Source organism: Podarcis gaigeae (genome assembly GCF_964106915.1).
Source record: "Podarcis gaigeae genome assembly, chromosome: 17".
NCBI classification, from domain to species: domain Eukaryota; kingdom Metazoa; phylum Chordata; class Lepidosauria; order Squamata; family Lacertidae; genus Podarcis; species Podarcis gaigeae.
In genome coordinates, this window is record NC_139694.1 from 36,630,884 (window position 1) to 36,650,327 (window position 19,444).

The 19,444-nt window shown below is 49.9% G+C and overlaps 1 protein-coding gene across 3 annotated transcripts in view; it reads left to right on the forward strand.

The window, feature by feature from the left end:
- The first annotated feature begins 4,861 nt into the window (after positions 1-4,861).
- Positions 4,862-19,444, forward strand: part of KCND1 (potassium voltage-gated channel subfamily D member 1) — a 71,266-nt gene continuing 56,683 nt past the window's right edge. Inside the window, exons 1-3 of one of the 3 annotated variants that reach the window (XM_083719007.1) lie at positions 4,862-4,890; positions 6,873-6,992; positions 7,026-8,702. In XM_083719007.1, coding sequence (XP_083575133.1) covers positions 7,588-8,702 — 1,115 coding nt within the window. In that variant the 5' untranslated portion in view covers positions 4,862-4,890; positions 6,873-6,992; positions 7,026-7,587. Of the gene's footprint in view, positions 4,891-5,601; positions 5,822-6,872; positions 8,703-19,444 lie in introns of those variants that run through there. The other 2 variants (XM_083719005.1, XM_083719006.1) reach the window with 2 other exon arrangements.

Here is a 19,444-nt window from a genome sequence, read left to right on the forward strand (position 1 = left end):
ATTTTTGTGAACTTCCCCCAGCTCTAAAATACCCTTTTAGGGGGTGAAGTGACCAACACTTACTGATTCAGGCTAGTGACCCATCTGACTCTTCTCACAGTGGCCAACAAGACACCTGCAGGAAGGCTACAAGCCAGTGCCCTCTCTTGAATTGTGATTCCCACTAACTGGTATTCAGAGACTTCCTGCCTTCAACTGTGGAGGCAGAACATGGACACAGTGGACTGTAGTTCACCCAAGATTTTGCTGTAATCAATTTGTTAGTCTTAAAGGTGCCACAAGACTGTTGGTTGTTTTTCCTACAAAAGACTAATACAGCTACTCTTCTGGAAATGACTTACAATGATTGAAGTTCCCCGTTCAAATCCTACCGCAATTCTGAACTAACCTCTAAAAAAACTTAAAATAATATTTAGCATGCTTTTGACATATGATTCATATGTTGTTACTATATTTGGTGATTTATCTGACTTATTTTCAAGTTGTTTAGCTTGTTTGCTGCTCAAAGAACTCTGGTTTGGGGGTGATTTGTGTAATAACTAAATAAAATATTGATGGAATGCTGTCTCTTAAGTATACCCATCTGTGCATCAAATTCTGCTGACAAAATCCTTCCCTCTTCTCACACCCCCTCTCCCAATACCTTTGCTTTTAAAATCGGGCCTCCACCTAGCTTCTGAGGTTGGCAATGTGGTTCTTTGTCCTTGCCTCCATCCTATATTTCTGCTGATCTGTCCAGCACCCACCTTCTCCTTGTCTTCCTCCAGCCAATTCACATTTTAGCTCTCTGCCGAAGGAAACCAAATGAGCCATTATCTTTGCCTTTGGATATATACGCCCTCACTGGCATGGTCCAGAAAGGGTTCTCTCAGGTAAAGAATGAAGTGGAATGACTCAGTCCACAGGAACTAGGGAGCTTTCCCTGGCAATGACACAACCGGGGTGACGGAGGCAACCAGTGAAGCCAAACGTAGGAAGGTTCAGGGCAGGCAAAAGGAAGTACAGTGGTACCTCGGGTTAAGAACTTAATTCGTTCTGAAGGTCTATTCTTAACCTGAAACTGTTCTTAACCTGAGGTACCACTTTACCTAATGGGGCCGCCCGCTGCCGCTGCCTCACAATTTCTGTTCTTATCCTGAAGCAAAGTTCTTAACCCGAGGTACTATTTTGGGTTAGCGGAGTCTGTAACCTGAAGCGTATGTAACCTGAAGCATATGTAACCCAAGGTACCACTGTACTTCTTCACATAAAGGTAAAGGGACCCCTGACCATTAGGTCCAGTCGTGACCGACTCTGGGGTTGCGGCGCTCATCTCGCTTCACTGGCCAAGGGAGCCAGCATACAGCTTCCGGGTCATGTGGCCAGCAGGACTAATCCACTTCTGGTGAACCAGAGCAGCACACAGAAACGCCGTTTACCTTCCCGCCGGAGCGTTACCTATTTATCTACTTGCACTTTGAGGTGCTTTCGAACTGCTAGGTTGGCAGGAGCAGGGACCGAGCAATGGGAGCTCACCCCGTCGCGGGGATTCGAACTGCCGACCTTCCGATCGGCAAGTCCTAGGCTCTGTGGTTTAACCCACAGCGCCACCCGCGTCCCTACTACTTCACATAGCACATAGTTAAACTATGGAACTCCCTCCCACAATAAGTAGTAATGGGCACCAACATGGCTGATTTTCCAAAGGATTAGACAAATTCATGGCGGCTGCTATTATTATTATTATTATTATTATTATTATTATTATTATATTTGCATGCCGCCCATCTGACTGGGTTGCCAGTCAACGGCAACTACCCATTATGTCTATGTTCTTCCTCTGCTGCATGCCTCTGAAAACCAGTTAGTGGGACTCACAGATGGGGAGCGTGTTCTTCTACTTATGTCCTGCTTGTGAGCTTACCAGAAGCATTTGGTAGGCCACTCTGGAAAAAAGGACGTCGGTTAATGTGGACCTTTGGCTTGATCCAGTAGGGCTCTTATTATGTTCTGAAAGTATGTATTTTCTGCTTTGCCCCCATCGAAGGAACAAGCACCTTACCAGGAAAAATATGGTAACCCCACTACCAGGGTTGGGCTGTGGGTGTAAGGCTGGTGTGGGAATTGTTGCTAGTAATTTAGAGTCGGGGACGGACGGACGGGGACTAATTAGTTCATCTGTAACCTTCTCAGGGAAGGGACTTGTCTCACTCCCCACCCCACCTTGATGTTGGTGTACATAAATGGTAATATATTATCAATTGATTGTTTTTTGTGAGTAGCTGTTTCTGCCAGAAGGCACTCAGTCAGAGAAACATACATCAATTAAAAACATAAAGCCAATAATATAGCAAAAGTTAAAAACCACCCCCACACCACAATAGCCACCAAACCAGTGGGCAAATAAACAAGAGAACATCGTTCCTCTCGGCATTAGTTATTGTTAATTCAGGTTGTTTATAATCCCAGTTGAGAAAAGGCATGACCTCAGGCCGCTAAGCAGAAGCAAAGGACAACACTTCCAGACTCTCCCCGCGATTGTACCAGTTCAGACGGCAGAGAGTAAGTTGCATGTTCTGGGTGCTTACACATGGCAATAAAAACTCACTGCACGTAAAAAACAAAAACGAAACCTAGAGTCCCAGAGGGTGAAGTTCTGCCTAGCCCATGGGTAGGCAACCTAAAGCCTGAGGGCCGGATCTGGCCCAATCGCCTTCTCAATCCGGCTCACAGACGGTCCGGGAATCAGTGTGTTTTTACATGAGTAGAATGTGTCCTTTTACAGTGGTACCTCGGGTTACAGACACTTCAGGTTACAGACTCCGCTAACCCAGAAATAGTACCTCAGGTTAAGAACTTTACTTCAGGATGAGAACAGAAATCTCATGGCGGCCATGGGAGGCCCCAATAGCTAAAGTGGTACCTCAGGTTAAGAACAGTTCCAGGTTAAGATCGGACCTCCAGAACGAATTAAGTTCTTAACCTGAGGTACCACTGTATTTAAAATGCATCTCTGGGTTATTTGTGGGGCAAAGAAATTCGTTCATCCCCCCCCAAAAAAAATAGTCTGGCCCCCCACTAGGTCTGAGGGACAGTGGACCGGCCCCCTGCTGGAAAAGTTTGCTGACCCCTGGCTAGCCTTTCTTCCTAGCATCTTATTTTTCAATGAGCAGGGAGGGGATTTTGGGGCGGTGATAAGGAACACGGAACCCCCACTGCCCACCTCAAGAAGTGTTAATGTCCTGGGGAGGCACCCAGGGCGGCCTGATCCAGAGGGTGGCACCACCTGCCAGCTACCTACTCCCTAGAGTTGTGGGGCAGGCATTACAACTGCTGCAGTTTTTTCTTGGGGATACAGCCACGGGGGCAACTCGGAAGGGAGTAGGATAGAGGGCTCTGCCTCTCCTTGGCTCTGCTCCACCTACTGGGGGGGGGGGTTTCCAGTGAGTTACCACTTTCCCTGGCTGAATCTAGAGGAAGTCAGATTAGCCTCAACCAGGACCAGGGTCTTCTCAACACTGGCTCCGGTCTGGTGGAACGCTCTGCCTCATGAGACCAGGGCCCTGCAGGATCTGATTTCTTTCCGCAGGGCCTGTAAGACAGAGTTGTTCTGCCTGGCCTTTGGCTTGGAGCCAATTTGATTCCCTCCCCCTCTATTTTTTCCTTTCTCCTTCTGTGATGGAACTCCTATTTGGGGACTTCCCTGGCTTTTTTCTGGCCCATGTAGGACCAGCCTTGGTGAAGACTTGATGTTTTCATCCCCCAAAAAGTTTTTGATTTGAGTTTCCACCAGTGGTAGCGTGGGGGGTGCAGGGGGGGCCGGCCGCACCGGGCGCAACATCTGGGGGTTAGGGAAATCCACGGGTTATGGGGCGCAAATCCACGGGTTAGGGGGCGCAAATCCATGGGTTAGGGGGCGCAAATTACTTGCCTTGCCCCGGGTGCTGATAACCCACGCTACGCCACTGGTTTCCACTGAAAGGAGGCTGCATTTTAAATGTTTTAATGTTGTATTTTAATATTGTTTTTTAAGTTGTATTTCGATCAATTGTTTTATATCAGGTGTTAGCCACCCTGAGCCCGGTCTTGGCTGGGGAGGGCGGGGTATAAATAAAACTATTATTATTATTATTATTATTATTATTATTAGTTCCACGGGCGGCCTTTTCTATTAGGATGGGACGCCGCCGCTCTGCAGGAGAAGGGAGCTGGGCTCTGTACCGCAGGGCAGCGGTACCCACGGCTTCCACAGGAGGCGCTCCGGGACGATCCTGGGAGGCTGCTCCTAAAGCGAGAAGCCGTGCAGAAAAGGACGCAGGAGGGGCCGGCAGGTGGGGCTGGGTGGGGGGTGGCCCAAGGGGCGGCTTGCCGCTGCTCCTTACGAGGAGCTGACCCTCTCCCCATGGCGTGCGGATGACACCCCCTCCCTCCTCCTCCCCCCCCCAATCCTGAGTGGCACCAAATTTGAAATTCCTGCCGAGGCTCCTAAAGGCGACGCGCGGCGGGAGCGCGATCCAAAGTCGCCTGGGCTGCGCACGGGGAAATCCCGGCTGCCCGGGCGCGCCGAGGGGAGAGCTGGACGTTGTCTGGCGAGGCGAGGGGCGCAGAGGCAGCCAGGGCTGGAGGAGGAGGAGGAGAAGGCAGTGGCGTAGCGTGGGTTGTCAGCACCCGGGGCAAGGCAAGTAATTTACGCCCCCTAACCCGTGGATTTGCGCCCCCTAACCGGTGGATTTGCACCCCCTAACCCGTGGATTTGCGCCCCCTAACCCTAACCCCCAGATGTTGCGCCCGGTGCGGCCGCCCCCCCCTGCACCCCCCACGCTACGCCACTGGGAGAAGGGTGCCGCCTGGGTCCCTCCCTCGCTGCCTCGCGCCTCCTCTCCTTCGCCCCTCGAGTCTCCAAGACCCCAAGTTAGTTCTTCTGCGGTTCTTTTTTTGCGCTCTCCTTCTTTCCTCCGCCCTCCCCGCGCCCCCTTTTCTCCATTCGTCTTCCGCGTCTCCATCTCCCCTTTCTGCACGTTTCCGGCTCTGGCTGTGGATCTGCTTTTTCTCGCTCCGATTCGCCCACCCGAGTCTCTCTCGACCCTCCTGCCCGGGGGTTTCTCGCGTCCTCTCCGCTTCTCCGGCCATTCCGTTTCTCCGAGCTGTTCCTTAGCTCGCCCAGCGACTACCAGGCTGCAGCCTTGAATGTCTTCGTGGTCCTGCTGAGATCTCTCCATCTCCATCCTTTCTGCATCCTCCTGCATCCCGTTGGGATTCTCTCCCGCCCAGCCCCCTTTCCTCACCTTCCTCTCTGCCTTCTCCAGTTGAACTTCAGCCTGTCTGCCTACTTCGACCTGCCCGCCCGCCGGTCCACCCATTTCTTCTCCTCCTGCCCAGCCATCCTCCCGCCGCCGCCCCCCAGCCCCCTTCCCAGGCTGCGTCTCCCGTCCCCTCCTTCGCCTCCTCCGTCTGCTGCTGGTCCCCAGTCGGTCCGTGCGCTCGCTGCCTGGGGTGCGCGCCTCCGCCGCCTGCGATGCAGCCACTCGCCGCTGCCAACCGCTCGCTCGTGCCCCCTCCCTGCCGAATGCAGCTCGCACACACACACACGCGCACACCCTCACTCACACGCGCACACACACGCGGCGCCGGGAGGGAGGGAGGGAGGGAGGCAGCGCGGCACAGTCAGAGGGGCGAGCCAAGGGGAGCGATGAGGATCGGCGCCGTCGGGGGCAACGGGAGCCCTCTCGCCCACGCACGGGGGGCAGCCCGGCACCCCACAGCCGGACACCCCTGGCCCCGCACCGGGGTTTGCGGACGCTCCGCCGCTGCCTGCTACCGGGACAGAGCCAGCACCAAGGGGGTAAGAGGATGGAGATCAGCGACCCGCGGCACGTCGCCCCACGGATGTGCCCCTTTGCCCTCCTTGCCCCATGGGTTCGCCACCCACCTCCCCACGGGGACACCTCTTTCCCCCGAATGTGGCCCTTTCCCGCCACAGATTTGCCCTTCCCCACCCCTTGATTGCCTCCTTCTCCCCATTTCTCCCCCCTCCACGCTCTGTGCTAAAGATTTGCCTGCCCCTTTCTTAAATTCCATCCCACGCTCCCCAAATCTTGGGGAAGGGGGGGTTGTTCTTTTTTTTAAATTTCACGTTGTTTACTCCTGTCTACAAAGCGATGTAGATTCACTGCCGCCCTCGCCAACCCAAATTGAAGAGGGTTTGAGGGTCGGGGATTTCAGGAGACAAAGGGTTAATGGGAAAGTTTGTTCGGACCCTGAACCCCTTCCTCTCCACCCTCTTTCTCTGGGGCTGCCTGCTTGCTCGCGGGGAGAGCCCCTGCTCACGCTCCAGGCACCCTTGCAGCTTGCGTTGCCAAACTCCTTGTTGTGTTGCCAAATTCCTGCTCTGCCAAACTCCTTGACAAAACCTTTGCTCTCTTCCTTGACACAGTATTATTAACTGCTCTCATACTCTCTTCCTTAAATGTCCCTTCAAACTCCTTTCCCAATATGAAACTAGCCCTGGCTCCAGCCACTCAACCTCCAACTCGAATCAGCTTAGAACTAGAGGGAGATTACTTAGAAGGAGCTGATCTCAAGTAACTACCCTGCTCTTAGATCTCATTCACAGGAATCCTAGATCCCATCATCCTGTCCAGTCTGTGGATCCCCATTTCTTGCCCCCAAACAGAGGAGGGGTCCTGGGTCTCAAGTTGCTCATCCCCTAACAGCTACTGTGATGGATATTTTACATAAAATCTTTCTTGTTTTCCGCTTTTGAAACTTGGCTAGTTTATAACTTCAGAACTGCCGCATTCAGTCCAAAAATTGCAGCCTTGCACACTATTAATTCTCTCGCATAGTTTTACCTCTCTGTCTCTTCCCTGTCTCTCTTTTTTCCATTATCACAGCACTGTGTAATCTACCCCTGTGACCATATCAACTGAGACCCCTTCTCTGACTCTGCTCCCACACCAGGAATACTTTCTCTCTTCCTATACATTTTCTCTCCTGCCAGGAAGAAAGAATTAGTGGAGCAGCAGCAGCAGCAGCAGCAGCAGCAGCAGCAGCAGCAGCAGAGGAATACAGCACTCGTACATTGCAGATTTTCAGAGGGGAGTTTCCGCTGTTGTTCACAATGCACAGAGCCACATGGACTGAACATCAGAGAGACTGTGGACCGTGGATCACACTTACATGCATTGCCTTCCTTTGACCTCTGCCCACAACTCCTAAAGTTATCAGCACTAACAGTAAGGAGGCATCTTGCCTGGAAAAAACCCTGGATGCTGTTTGAGTGGGAGGCGTCTAGGTCCATGGGGCTTGCTAACATCCATTGAAAAGACCTTGGCTATCACTGTGCTGTGGAGAATAACATCCTTCGTTCTTGGGTAGACCTGGATTTTGATGTCTGAGACAAGAACTAGACTGGATGACTATGCCTCTGTTGGGGCCCTCTGCTCCATTGATTCTTGGCGATAATTGAGCAAAAAAACGTTTTCAAGAAGGCTTTCAGAGAAAACCTCTTTATCAAAAGCTTTTCCTGGGACGATACTTAGAGCACAGTTGAGTTTGGATGGTGAGACATTTTAGCAAAGGTTCTGTTATCTACTAACTGTGTACAACATGGCTGCAGGGGTGGCAACATGGCTGCCCTTTGCCCGGGCAGCAGCTGTGGGCTGGCTCCCACTGGCCAAGAAGCCCATGCCCAAGCCTCCTGCTGACAAGAAACGCCGCAGCGATGAGATCTTGGTAGTCAACGTCAGCGGGAAACGCTTCCAGACTTGGAAGAACACCTTGGACCGTTATCCGGATACACTGCTGGGCAGCTCAGAGAAGGAATTCTTCTTTGATGAAGACAGCAAGGAGTACTTCTTTGACCGCGACCCAGAGATGTTCCGCCATATCCTCAACTTCTACCGCACTGGCAGACTCCATTACCCCCGGCAGGAGTGCATACAGGCCTTCGATGAAGAGTTGTCATTCTATGGCATCATCCCAGAGCTCATCGGCGACTGCTGCCTGGAGGAATATCGCGACCGCAAGAAGGAGAATGCCGAGCGCCTCGCTGAGGATGAAGAAGCAGAGATGACCAATGACACTGGCCTGCCACCGGACAGCACCTTCCGTCAGCGGCTCTGGAGAGCATTCGAGAACCCTCACACCAGCACCATGGCTTTGGTCTTCTATTATGTGACTGGGTTCTTCATTGCCGTGTCAGTCATTGCCAATGTGGTGGAGACCATCCCATGCCGGCCCTCTCCTGGGAGGAAGAAGAACTTGCCCTGTGGAGACCGGTTCCCCAAGGCTTTCTTCTGCATGGACACAGCTTGCGTCCTCATCTTCACCTTTGAGTATCTCATGCGCCTCTTTGCCGCCCCAAGCCGATTCAAGTTCATGAAGAGCGTGATGAGCATCATTGACGTGGTTGCCATCATGCCCTATTACATTGGGCTGGTGATGCCAGAAAATGAGAATGTCAGCGGGGCCTTCGTGACGCTGAGGGTGTTCCGCGTCTTCCGTATCTTCAAGTTCTCACGCCACTCGCAAGGGCTGAGGATCCTGGGATACACCCTCAAGAGCTGTGCCTCTGAGCTGGGCTTCCTGCTCTTTTCACTCACCATGGCCATCATAATCTTTGCCACTGTTATGTTCTATGCTGAGAAGGGCACTGCATCCACCAACTTCACCAGCATCCCAGCTGCCTTCTGGTACACCATTGTCACCATGACCACACTTGGGTGAGTTGTGCACATCCTTGACATAATCCCCAAAGGTTTGGCCTCAGTCCCCCACCAACGCTACGTTCTTCCCCTGGAAGAACCTCATTTCCATAATCCCCACGCAGACCTCTTGATGGCTGTGCTACCCACTAGCACCCTTGCTTTGTCCAAAAGCACTCTGACCCAGACTGGTCCCAGACAATGGGATTTGAGGGCTTTCCCTTAGAGGTATGTTAGCTCAATGAGACAACTGAGTCCATTGGTGCACTAAAGTCACTTTAGACTCTTGGCCTTATGGAAAAGCCCCTCTTGAGATGGTGATGTGCATTACTTACCTTACCTTGACATGTGGTAAACCAGTCCTGCTCTGGTGGCACCAGCATAGACGGCATCTCCCTTGTTCCAAGTTGGAAATAAGTTTCAAGTGCTTAGGAGGTGGATAAGCCTGGAGACCATACACAGAGCTATGCTGGGAAAGCAGGGTTCTGTTCAGCTGGGAGTCGGCCATCTCTCTTTCCTTTAATGTTTTGACATTAAAGTCAAGCATTCTGTGAACTGGGTCTGCCTAGCTTTCTCTCAGCCACCAAAACACCAGAAAACCGGTCCAGATTTCTGACAGTCCCCAAGTGGGGAAAAGAACATGGCCTCTCCCTCACACCTGAATGGTCCAGTTAGCTGTGTGGCACTGTCTTGCAAGGAGCCCAGAAGGGAACCAGCAAGGGGTGGGGTGGTCTGCTGGTGCCAAGGAAGTAGGAGCAGCGAAGAGAAATATGGGTGGGAAGAAGAGTCAGATTGCGGGAAAGGGCTGGGAACGCAGGGACTAGGGAACGTTTTCCAAGGAAAGAGAAGCACTTTTGTGTCTACTATGGGTGAGAACTTTATCATTTCCTTCAGTGCAATGCTCATACCCTCCCTTTCCCCTATGGTTTTCTGGCATGCTTGGACTACAAGCATTTTGTGCTGTTTTGTAGCACGGGTATTCCCTGTTCAGATTTCAGGCTGGAATCCTGAATTTGGATATATTCATTTTAGCATGGTTCCCTTCCTGCGGAACAATCAAATACTGATTTGGGTGTTTGTAGTTGTGTGTGTGGTGCATGTCTGATCCTCAGAAACTGGTACAGTATTGGAATTCTGGCATTTCAGAATGTTGGCCGCCTCCAGGGATTTGCTTTCCTGGACCAACTGACTGCCTCACTTTTTGTCTGGACTCTGCTGGATATCTTCCATGACATCAGAACAAGAGTAGAAAATCTGGTGTCTCATCAGATTTCTACATAATGTTTCACTTTCCAGTTTATTTCAGGGCTCTGTTGGGGCTGCATTACCTTCCTCCCCGAGGCTACCATAAGATAGTATGAGGACTATTAATATCGTGCCATCAGTGTACCTTCAGTAAAAGACAAGTCCCTGCCCCAAAGAGTTTAGAGAGCCTGAAGGGGCAGCAGAAGGACAGGAGGAAGCAACAAGGGATGAATGCAATGTGTGTTTCTGTGGGGGAAATTATTTGGAATGTTTTGTGTGCTAGTTTTGCAGACAGTGTTTTTGGAGGCTCTGCAACCCAGGATGATTAACAAAGGCCTTTCTTGTACCCCATATATTAATGAAGCATCCATCACTGGCGCCGTCTATTTCTGCATGGCCCGCAAGTGGATTCCCAACTGAACGAGGATGTTTTATTGTTATTGGGAGGTGTCAGGGGTTCAGTGTTGAATCAAAGTTGGTGAGATTTAAAAGCCATCAGCTTCCATCTGGGAGAGATTATAACAGTGCACTGAGACTGCAGGAGGCCTGGCAATGTGTTTCACTTCTCACCCGTCCTTTGAGAAACTCCAAGAGAGGGGAGCACGGGGTTTACCCGCCCCCCCATTTCATCTTTACAACAACCCTGTGAGGTAGGTTTTTGCTGAGGGAAGTGCCCCTGGCCCAGAGTCAGCTTGATGGCGACACTCTAACCACTATGCCCTACTGCCTTGGGAGCATCCCAGTGCTGCTTGAAGGAAAGACTAGAGGTGGATCTTGACTGTGAGAAAAAGGAATCCGTAAGGCAGAACTGGGGAAATCTCCAGGTGATGCTGAACTATCCCTGACCACAGGACGTGCCAACTGGGGGTGGTGGGAGCGAAGCCCACCACATTTGGAGGGGAGCAGGGTCCTGTCTACAAATCAGAGAGGAATGGGATCTGAACAGATAGGCAGGTGCTGGCAGCTGAGACATAGTGCTTGCCCATCTAGGGTTCCTGGGTCTGCGAGTGTTGTGTCATGGGTTCTGACCTCTTTCTCAGAGTTTCCATACAAAGGAGTAAAAGGCAATTTCTCTCAGTGCCCATCCCATATGAAAAAATAAAGTGGGGTGCCGCTGCTTTACCAAAAGTGCTATAAAGTTATAATGCAGCAGATGGTAGTGCCTGGCCTGAGCTCTTGCTGGCAGCTAGATCCCACTTCCCTGTCCATCAACTGCCATACCAGACATGCCACACAGGGGCAGATCCTGCCACCCATCCCACTAGGTGCAAGCCGCAGCCTCCTCCAGCCTTGCTGCCACCCCCCACATCTAGATGCAACCCCTGCTTTTCCAGGCACTTTGCACATGCTCAGAGATACTTTTCGCATGCGCTCTGCTGTTCCAAACAGATGCAAGGACCAGGCTAGGTTATGGCATAGAATTCGTCGTCGCAGGGAGGGAAGCAACAAGATAAGGAATTTGCGGGGTACCAGCTGGCCTCTGTGAATGTTTTCTGGCCTGCTTCCGATCAGGGAATGAATGAATAAATGAATGAATGAGCAATTTCCCAGATCGCTGGACGGGTGGGAGGGGGCTATTTATTATCCTACCAATTGGAACTGCTGCTCTGCTTGAGGCTGAGAGAGTCTGGATGATGGATGAGCTGAGGAAGCCATTGAGGTGACTTCCGATCTTCTGCACCCCAAAGGGGAGGCTGCGGTTCAGTGAGGTAATAGGACAGCCAGTAATAAGGCTGTAGGGCTATAGGGCAGAAGGAGCACGCTTGTTCAGAGACGCTCTGGAGTATGCTCCCCTCCCCAATGAACCAGCATTCCTCTGCAGTGGTATTTTCTGCACATTTCAAGCCAATGAAGGGAAACCAGTTCCTGCAGAGCTGGGACAAACTGAGGCTTGGTTTGGAAATCCAGATTAAAGGCTGGGGCTCTGGGTCAGGATTGATGGGAGCTCACGGCAGAGGAGCAGGCGATAAACAGGTGGTAACCGGTTAGGGTGGAAAAAGGAATCATCTTTCTTTCACACATTGCCCTGTCCAAACTTAATGAGAATCCACTGGTTGCTATAACATTTCCCCAGTGTCAGCAGCTGAGCTAGCAAGAACTCTTGGCTCCCCCCTTCCCCAGCCCCCACTAGGCCTCTGCTGAGAGCTACAATCCTCAATAAATCCAAGCCACAATTCCCGAGCCCTTCCTCATCCTCTCCCAGCCCTCAGAGCTGAGGTATATCGAACCTTGGGAGCCCTGGTTCCTGCCCCTTCTCTCCTCTCCTGAAACCCAGCAGTTCCCATTATTGGGAAGCTTTAATTAGCTGCCTTGTTCCCATCCGCTCAATTAAGTTTTAATAACTCGCCTGTGCGTGTGCCAGTGAGGCACCCGCTGTCTGCAAACCACCACCCCAGTTCCCAGCATTGATGAGCTGCCTGTGCAATACACCCTGAAGCGCATTAACGAACGGCGGCTTCTGCTTCTGCTGATGTCCCTTTTCCACAAAAAAGAGGGGCCTAAAGGTGCCCTGGCCACTTTCAACCCCCCCAACATCCCGCACTGGAACTGAGCCACAAAGGCAGATGTCCTGGGCATCCTCTTCCACAACCCACCCCCCTCCGCTCTGAATAAAGTCTCTTTTGTGTCTCACTGCAATCTTTGCTGGCTCTTCCCCATCTTGCCCTCCTGCATCGCTTCCTCTTTATGCTGGGTGAGTGCAGACTGGCCTTTAGCAGTCTGATACCTTGGCGCTGTGGTTAAATCACAGAGCCTAGGACTTGCCGATCAGAAGGTCGGCGGTTCGAATCCCCATGACGGGGTGAGCTCCCGTTGCTCGGTTCCTGCTTCTGCCAACCTAGCAGTTCGAAAGCACGTCCAAGTGCAAGTAGATAAATAGGTACCACTCCGGCAGGAAGGTAAACAGCGTTTCTGTGCGCTGCTCTGGTTCGCCAGAAGTGGCTTAGTCATGCTGGCCACATGACCTGGAAGCTGTACGCCGGCTCCCTCGGCCAATAAAGCCAGATGAGCGCTGCAACCCCGAGTCGGTCAGGGGTCCCTTTACCTTTACCTTAAGCAGTCAGAATATTAACATTGGCTCACTATTGTCACGACAACCACTGTGGGCCCTGCAGCTCCTTTGGCCTAACAGTGCCAATTCCCGATTCCTCATCCGTGAGGCCACCACCTGCCCTGTCCTTCCTGTACCCTTTGCTTCACAGGAAGCCCCTCACGGCGACCAGCCCCATCTCAGTTCTACCTCCTGTGGAGTGCCTTGCAGTAGGGCTGGCATGGCCTAGGGCACTGGTTGTTTCACCTCACAAAAACCCGAAGATCTGGAGTCAAAAGCCAACGCAGTCATGGAGTTGTATGTTCAAAGCACTCTGGTATCACCTGAGTCACGGAGAATCCCGGGAGCTGTTATTTGTTATGGGCCTTTGAGGTTAACACCCTGAACAAATGGCAGCTGACAGGATGCTTTGGAGGAAGCCATGACTGGTAGAAAAGTCTTGGGCAAGTCCAATTTCATTGCCTCCATCTGTAATACAACTGAACTCCCTCCATCTGTAACAGTGAATTACCACATATTTTAATACAAATTGTGTGTGTGTTTGTGCATGCACAGCAGTGTGGAGTAGTGGTCAGAGAGTTGGACTGGTACCTGGGAGACGAGATTCAAATCTTGACTCAGCTGTGAAGTTTACTAGGTAACCTTGGGCCAATCACCATTTCTCAGCCTAACCTACCTCACAGGGTTGTTGTGAGGATAAAATGGAGATGGGGAGAACCATGCATGCCAACTTGAGCTCCTTGAAGGAAAAGTGGGGTATAAATGTAACAGAAAAAACAAAGCACGCATGTTTGCTGCAGTTGGCTGGTTCATTCAAATCAATGCGTAAAACTTACCTGCTATCTCTCGGCCTCGCTGTCTAACTAGTTATCAAGTCACAGCGCTGTTGTAGGGAGATGTCACACAGAGCAAAAGTCTTCCTTTCTACTTGCCTCTTAAATGGACAGAACTCCTCTCAGGATCTAAAGAGGCAACTTTTTGTCTCCTAAGTTTGCAACAGACACAGGCTGTCCAATTCCTTCACACCAATAGCAGAGAGCCTTTTTATTTTTATTTTTTAAATCCCTAGGCCCTTCGTGCGGGGAACCTCCAGATGTTACTGATCTACAACCCCCATCAGCCCTAGCAAGCATGGCCAATAGGCAGGAATTGTGGGAATTGTAGTTCAGCACCATCTGGAGGGTCCAGGATTCCCCACACCTGCCCAAGTCTTTACTTTCTCCATGCCTTCTGCCTCCATTACAGGTAGCTTCTACAGACAGATCTCTGCTTTTCAGTACCCTGCCTTCACTTTACTGACTCCTGGACAGCATTCCTTAACCATACAGCATCTCTGCAGCCTCTGCACCATCCTGCCAACAGCATAGGGCCTCTCTTGTCCCTGGGATGAGAAGTCCTAGAGTTTTGAAACCTGTGGCCCACCCCATATTGTTGGACTCCAGCTCCCATCAGCCCCAGCCAGCACGGCCAATAGTCAGGGATGATGGGAGTTGCAGTCCAATGGCAACTGGTTCCTCATCCTGCTTTAAAGACACCCTCCTTTCATTGGCACCTTCTCAATTTCCTGCCTCATTCCACTTCCCCTTCACTGTGTGCCCCCCTTGCTATGTTGCTTCTCAGGGAGCCTTTCCCCTCCAGATGTTGGAGGGGTGGACTACAACTCCCATCAGCCTAGACTATTAGCCCCAGGAGCTGGTGGGAGATGTAGTTCAGCAACTGGAGGACCAAAGCTTCCCTCCCCTGCTTTAGGCTTCTCTACCACCTAGTAGACCAGCATTCACTCAGTTTTCTCGTCCTCCCACTCGCCCAGCTAACTGGTTCCAAGGACTTAGCAAAACCTCTCCATGCATGGCAGAATGAATTAAATGCAGCTCTGGTGCCGCAGTCCTGTGCATCCTGAGGCATCCTGAGCATAAGCGCTAGGAAAGGCATTCGGGAACATGCAAGTGTCTCTTCCTGTACCTCCACACCACTCCAGATACAGCTGCACCTCAGCCCCAGCTCTGTACTCTAGGGGAGAAAACCCCACCCCTTTGATTCTTCATTTTCACTAGAGGATTTCAAGGGGAACTGCCCGCTTGGCCTCTTGTACTGGGGGTGATTCCAGCCCTGGGCTTCCCCCAACCCCGATGCAGCCAGGTCAGCAATTTCAAGCTTTTATTGTTGTTGCTGAGTAATTTCTTTTTATGGGCTAAGTCACTTAATGTGTAACCAAAGGGAGGAGAATGAAATAAATAAATTTCCAGGCAGTGAAGGAGCGTCCGTAGGAATTGAATTATTTATGGTCAGCTGGGGAGAGAGGAGAGAACTGGCTGCCACTGAAACTGGAATTCTGATCAAACACTTGCAATGTAAAAAAAAAAGAAAAAAGGACTCTGCCGGAGAGCAGGGTGTCGGCTGCGAGAGCATGGGGGGCAAGGAGAAGACCGAAGTGGGGTGCGAATGGCTGGAGGCAGGGAGGCTATGGGATGGGGCAGGTGGGGGGGCAGAGATGGAGTCCAGGAAGAACTCTATTGATCGAATCTGTGTTCAGACAGGTAACCAGGTTTGGGAAGGGGGTAGCAGTGGCCTTTAGAAGCTAGGAGACTTTTCCCACCCATAACAAGTCTAGTTTTTAAGAAAATAATAACATAATAATAGGCCTGCTGGATCTGGTCAAAGGTGTGGGAATGTTCGGAGATGCAGGAGAGGATATATTGTCTGATAATAGCCTTTCCAACTTGTGTTAGCAAGCTCACAATTTAGCAGAGTAACATTCCTCCTTTTAAACTTGCAGTGGATGTGTTTGCTCAGGCTCGCTAAAGCCTCTATAATAACTGTTCTGGTATTTTCCCCTTATTCCCTCGTAAAAGATAAGACATGACACAGTCTTCTATAAAAGTATAAAAAGGTTTACTCACACATCATTCTGTTCACAATAGGATCCCAGAAGGCAGACTTAGCTTAGAAAAGTAACATAAACCTAGAAACTATCTCTTAAGAAGACAGTCCCTTTGTCCTCTCTTGGCTGGAAGCCAAGAGGGCATCTTTGACTAAGCAGATATTGCTTCTTCAATGCATGTAGTCAAAGAGAGAGAGATGGCTGCCCTGCCCTGTGCTTTTGTCGTTATCTGCACAGGTGAGGCCACACCCACCTCTAGTCACATGCAGAGGAAGTCTGTCCCAGCCCAGAAGGAAACAAGAGGTTTACCTGCTGGCTGGACAAACATTCCTCCCCATGTGTAAACATGTTCACTCTAGGAATGTTGTACTTGACTGCTCTTGTGTTTCACAGCCCACAAAAGGCCCATACAGCATCTTGCTCTTATAGTGGCCCACCAGATGCCATGTGAAGCTGCCGGACAGGACCCGAGTGCAACAGCGACTGGCATTCAAAGGCATACTGCCTCTGGCAAGTGAAGGTAGAACTTCACTATTGTGCCCAGAAGTCCTGGGTTTTGTCTTGGGTTCCACCTCAACCCTGCAGATTCTTCCACAGCTCCATTCTGCCAGGCCTTAGCCTGCACTGGCTCTGGTTAGGGAGGCAGCAATTTTCAAATCAAAAGTTGGCAACTGCCCGCTGGTAGAAGTGCGTTTCCCAGCATTTGAGTGGAACGTAGGCCTGAGAATGCATTAAAACTATAAAATGCAACACATACCAAAATGCCACAAAAGCCCATGTGGAAAGAAAGAAAGAAAGAAAGAAAGAAAGAAAGAAAGAAAGAAAGAAAGAAAGAAAGAAAATAAGTCAGGGGGCCTGAGACAAAGCTGACTATCAGGATAAGACTTGCTCCTAAACGCCAAATCCATTCTTCAAAATGTCCAGGTTTGGCTTTGGTGAAATCTCTTGTAAAGACAGAATGCAGTTTGAAACGGGGTTCATCAACCCCAGAATCTCTTTACACTGCTAGGACACAAACAAAAAATGAGGCAGGGAACATTTTGGCCGAGGTGCAGGGTACATTCCCTTCAGTACCCCATACTACAGCCAATCTTATCTATTGTGGAAGGCTTCCAGATTTGAAGATCTTACTGTTTTCCAGGCTGTGTGTAAGCCACACTAAAGAAATAAATATTCTGTAGCAGGATAATCCAAATTGTGCACCAGAGAAAGCAGGAATCTGTGTTCTGTGTAAAATTATTCACGCTACTCTTCCTGCTGGGACTTATGGATATACAGTTAGAAAAGGACTATGGAACTTTGTTACAATACATGATTACGGCTGCGAGACTTTGATATGCACAAAGATGGAAGGACCCATTATTGCCAACAACAGAAGACTTAGCTGAGATGGCAAAACTGACATGTTTAATCAGAGGAAAGTCATGATTAACATTGGTTAAAGATTGGAAATAGACTTTTTGCGTGGAAAAGAAAAAGAAATAATGACATTTGGATTTGAAGATTGAAGATAATGTTTGTTTATAGAAAGTGGCTTTATGTGTGTTATATTGGAGTAAGTGAAGTGAATTTGTGTGTGTGTGTGCATATATACACATACAAATTATATATATATATATATATATATATATATATATATATATATATGTGTGTGTGTGTGTGTGTGTGTGTGAGATATATAATTATATACATAATAGCGACAGATGAAGAACTGGAAGTCCCTTACCTTCTGAATTTTATTTTTCTCTCTCTTTTAACCTCTTTTCTTTTTCTTTATTTCTCTCTTTCTCTTTCTTTATTCCTTTCTCCCCACCCCTTCTATTTATGTGTTTATTGTATTTAGATCAAAGTTTTAGTTTCGACAAAAAAAGAAAATTTATTTGATATTAAGTTTTGTCTTTTTATCTGTAAACCCTAATAAAGTTTATTCAAAGCAAACATTAAAATTATTCACATTAAGTACATTTGCAAAAAAATAATAATATTCGTTTGCGTATAATATATTCTGCTCCAGCTAGTCATGGGAAACTTGGAGCAATGTGAAGCACTAAAGCATTTTATCCAGGCGCCTGTTTGGCTTCTGAGATTCAGGAAGCTGAACTGTGTGCCTAGAGCCACATTTTGTGGCTTTTCTGAATTCAAGCGGAATCATGGCACATACAGCTCTGACTCTGGGGCAGATCTGAGCCCTGTTTAGAAATTAATCCAATAGGATTTCATAATGGATCTCTGCCATGGGGTCCATTTCGTATTGTATTATAAGCTTGACTTCTGCTATATTTTTATTATTTAACTGTTTCGTACATTTTCAGCTGTTTTTGTTATGTTTCGTACACCATCTTTGGAGGCGTGTGGATAGCAGTGAATTTAATAGCATTGCTAAGTGATGCGCTGCTATTGGGAATATGTGCTTTTTGATGTATGGAGACACATATTAAGGTCAAGAGAGTGCTGTTGTCTAATTGTGAAGAGGCATGGGCACGTATGAAGGAGGGAATTCTTACTCTCCGAGCAGAAATCAATGGGGTTTGTGGTTTGGGAGTGAGGGGAAGGTAGCAGAGGCAGACCTAGTAGAAAGAGTTCAGTTCCCTTTACCCTGCCCTTCGGCTACCCTGAGGCCTGATGGGATTTGCTGAATCATTAACCCTGTCATCTTGTGAATGCTGTGCTAGCTGCCAGGTTGTGGAAGCACCAAGGATCAAGGCAGGACTCTCCAGTTTTGCATAAGTTGCCGCCTTAAAGGTAAAGGTAAAGGTACCCCTGCCCGTACGGGCCAGTCTTGACAGACTCTGGGGTTGTGCGCCCATCTCACTCAAGAGGCCAGGGGCCAGCGCTGTCCGGAGACACTTCCGGGTCACGTGGCCAGTGTGACATCGCTGCTCTGGCGGGCCAGAGCCGCACACGGAAATGCCGTTTACCTTCCCGCTGGTAAGCGGTCCCTATTTATCTACTTGCACCCGGAGGTGCTTTCGAACTGCTAGGTTGGCAGGCGCTGGGACCGAGAAGCGGGAGCGCACCCCGCCGCAGGGATTCGAACCGCCGACCTTTCGATCGGCAAGTCCTAGGCGCTGAGGCTTTAACCCACAGCGCCACCTGCGTCCTTATAAGTTGCCGCCTTACAGTGAGCCAAACCAGTAGTTCATCATGATCCAGTACTCTCAGGTCTCAACCCAGCTCTCTTGGGGCTCCTCCAATATTTCTTGGTGTTGACACCGGGACTGCAAATACTGGGACTTTTCTGGTGCCCCTTGACATGCTGTCATACATGTATTTTATCACTGCACTATGGGCAGGGGCTTGGGTTAAGCAGAAGAGTTTGGATTTGATATCCCGCTTTATCACTACCCGAAGGAGTCTCAAAGAAGCTAACATTCTCCTTTCCCTTCCTCCCCCACAACAAACACTCTGTGAGGTGAGTGGGGCTGAGAGACTTCAGAGAAGTGTGACTGGCTCAAGGTCACCCAGCAGCTGCATGTGGAGGAGCGGAGACGCAAACCCGGTTCACCAGATTACGAGTCCACCACTCTTAACCACTACACCACACTGGCTTCTATATCAGAGTCTATATATACTGGCAGAGTCTAT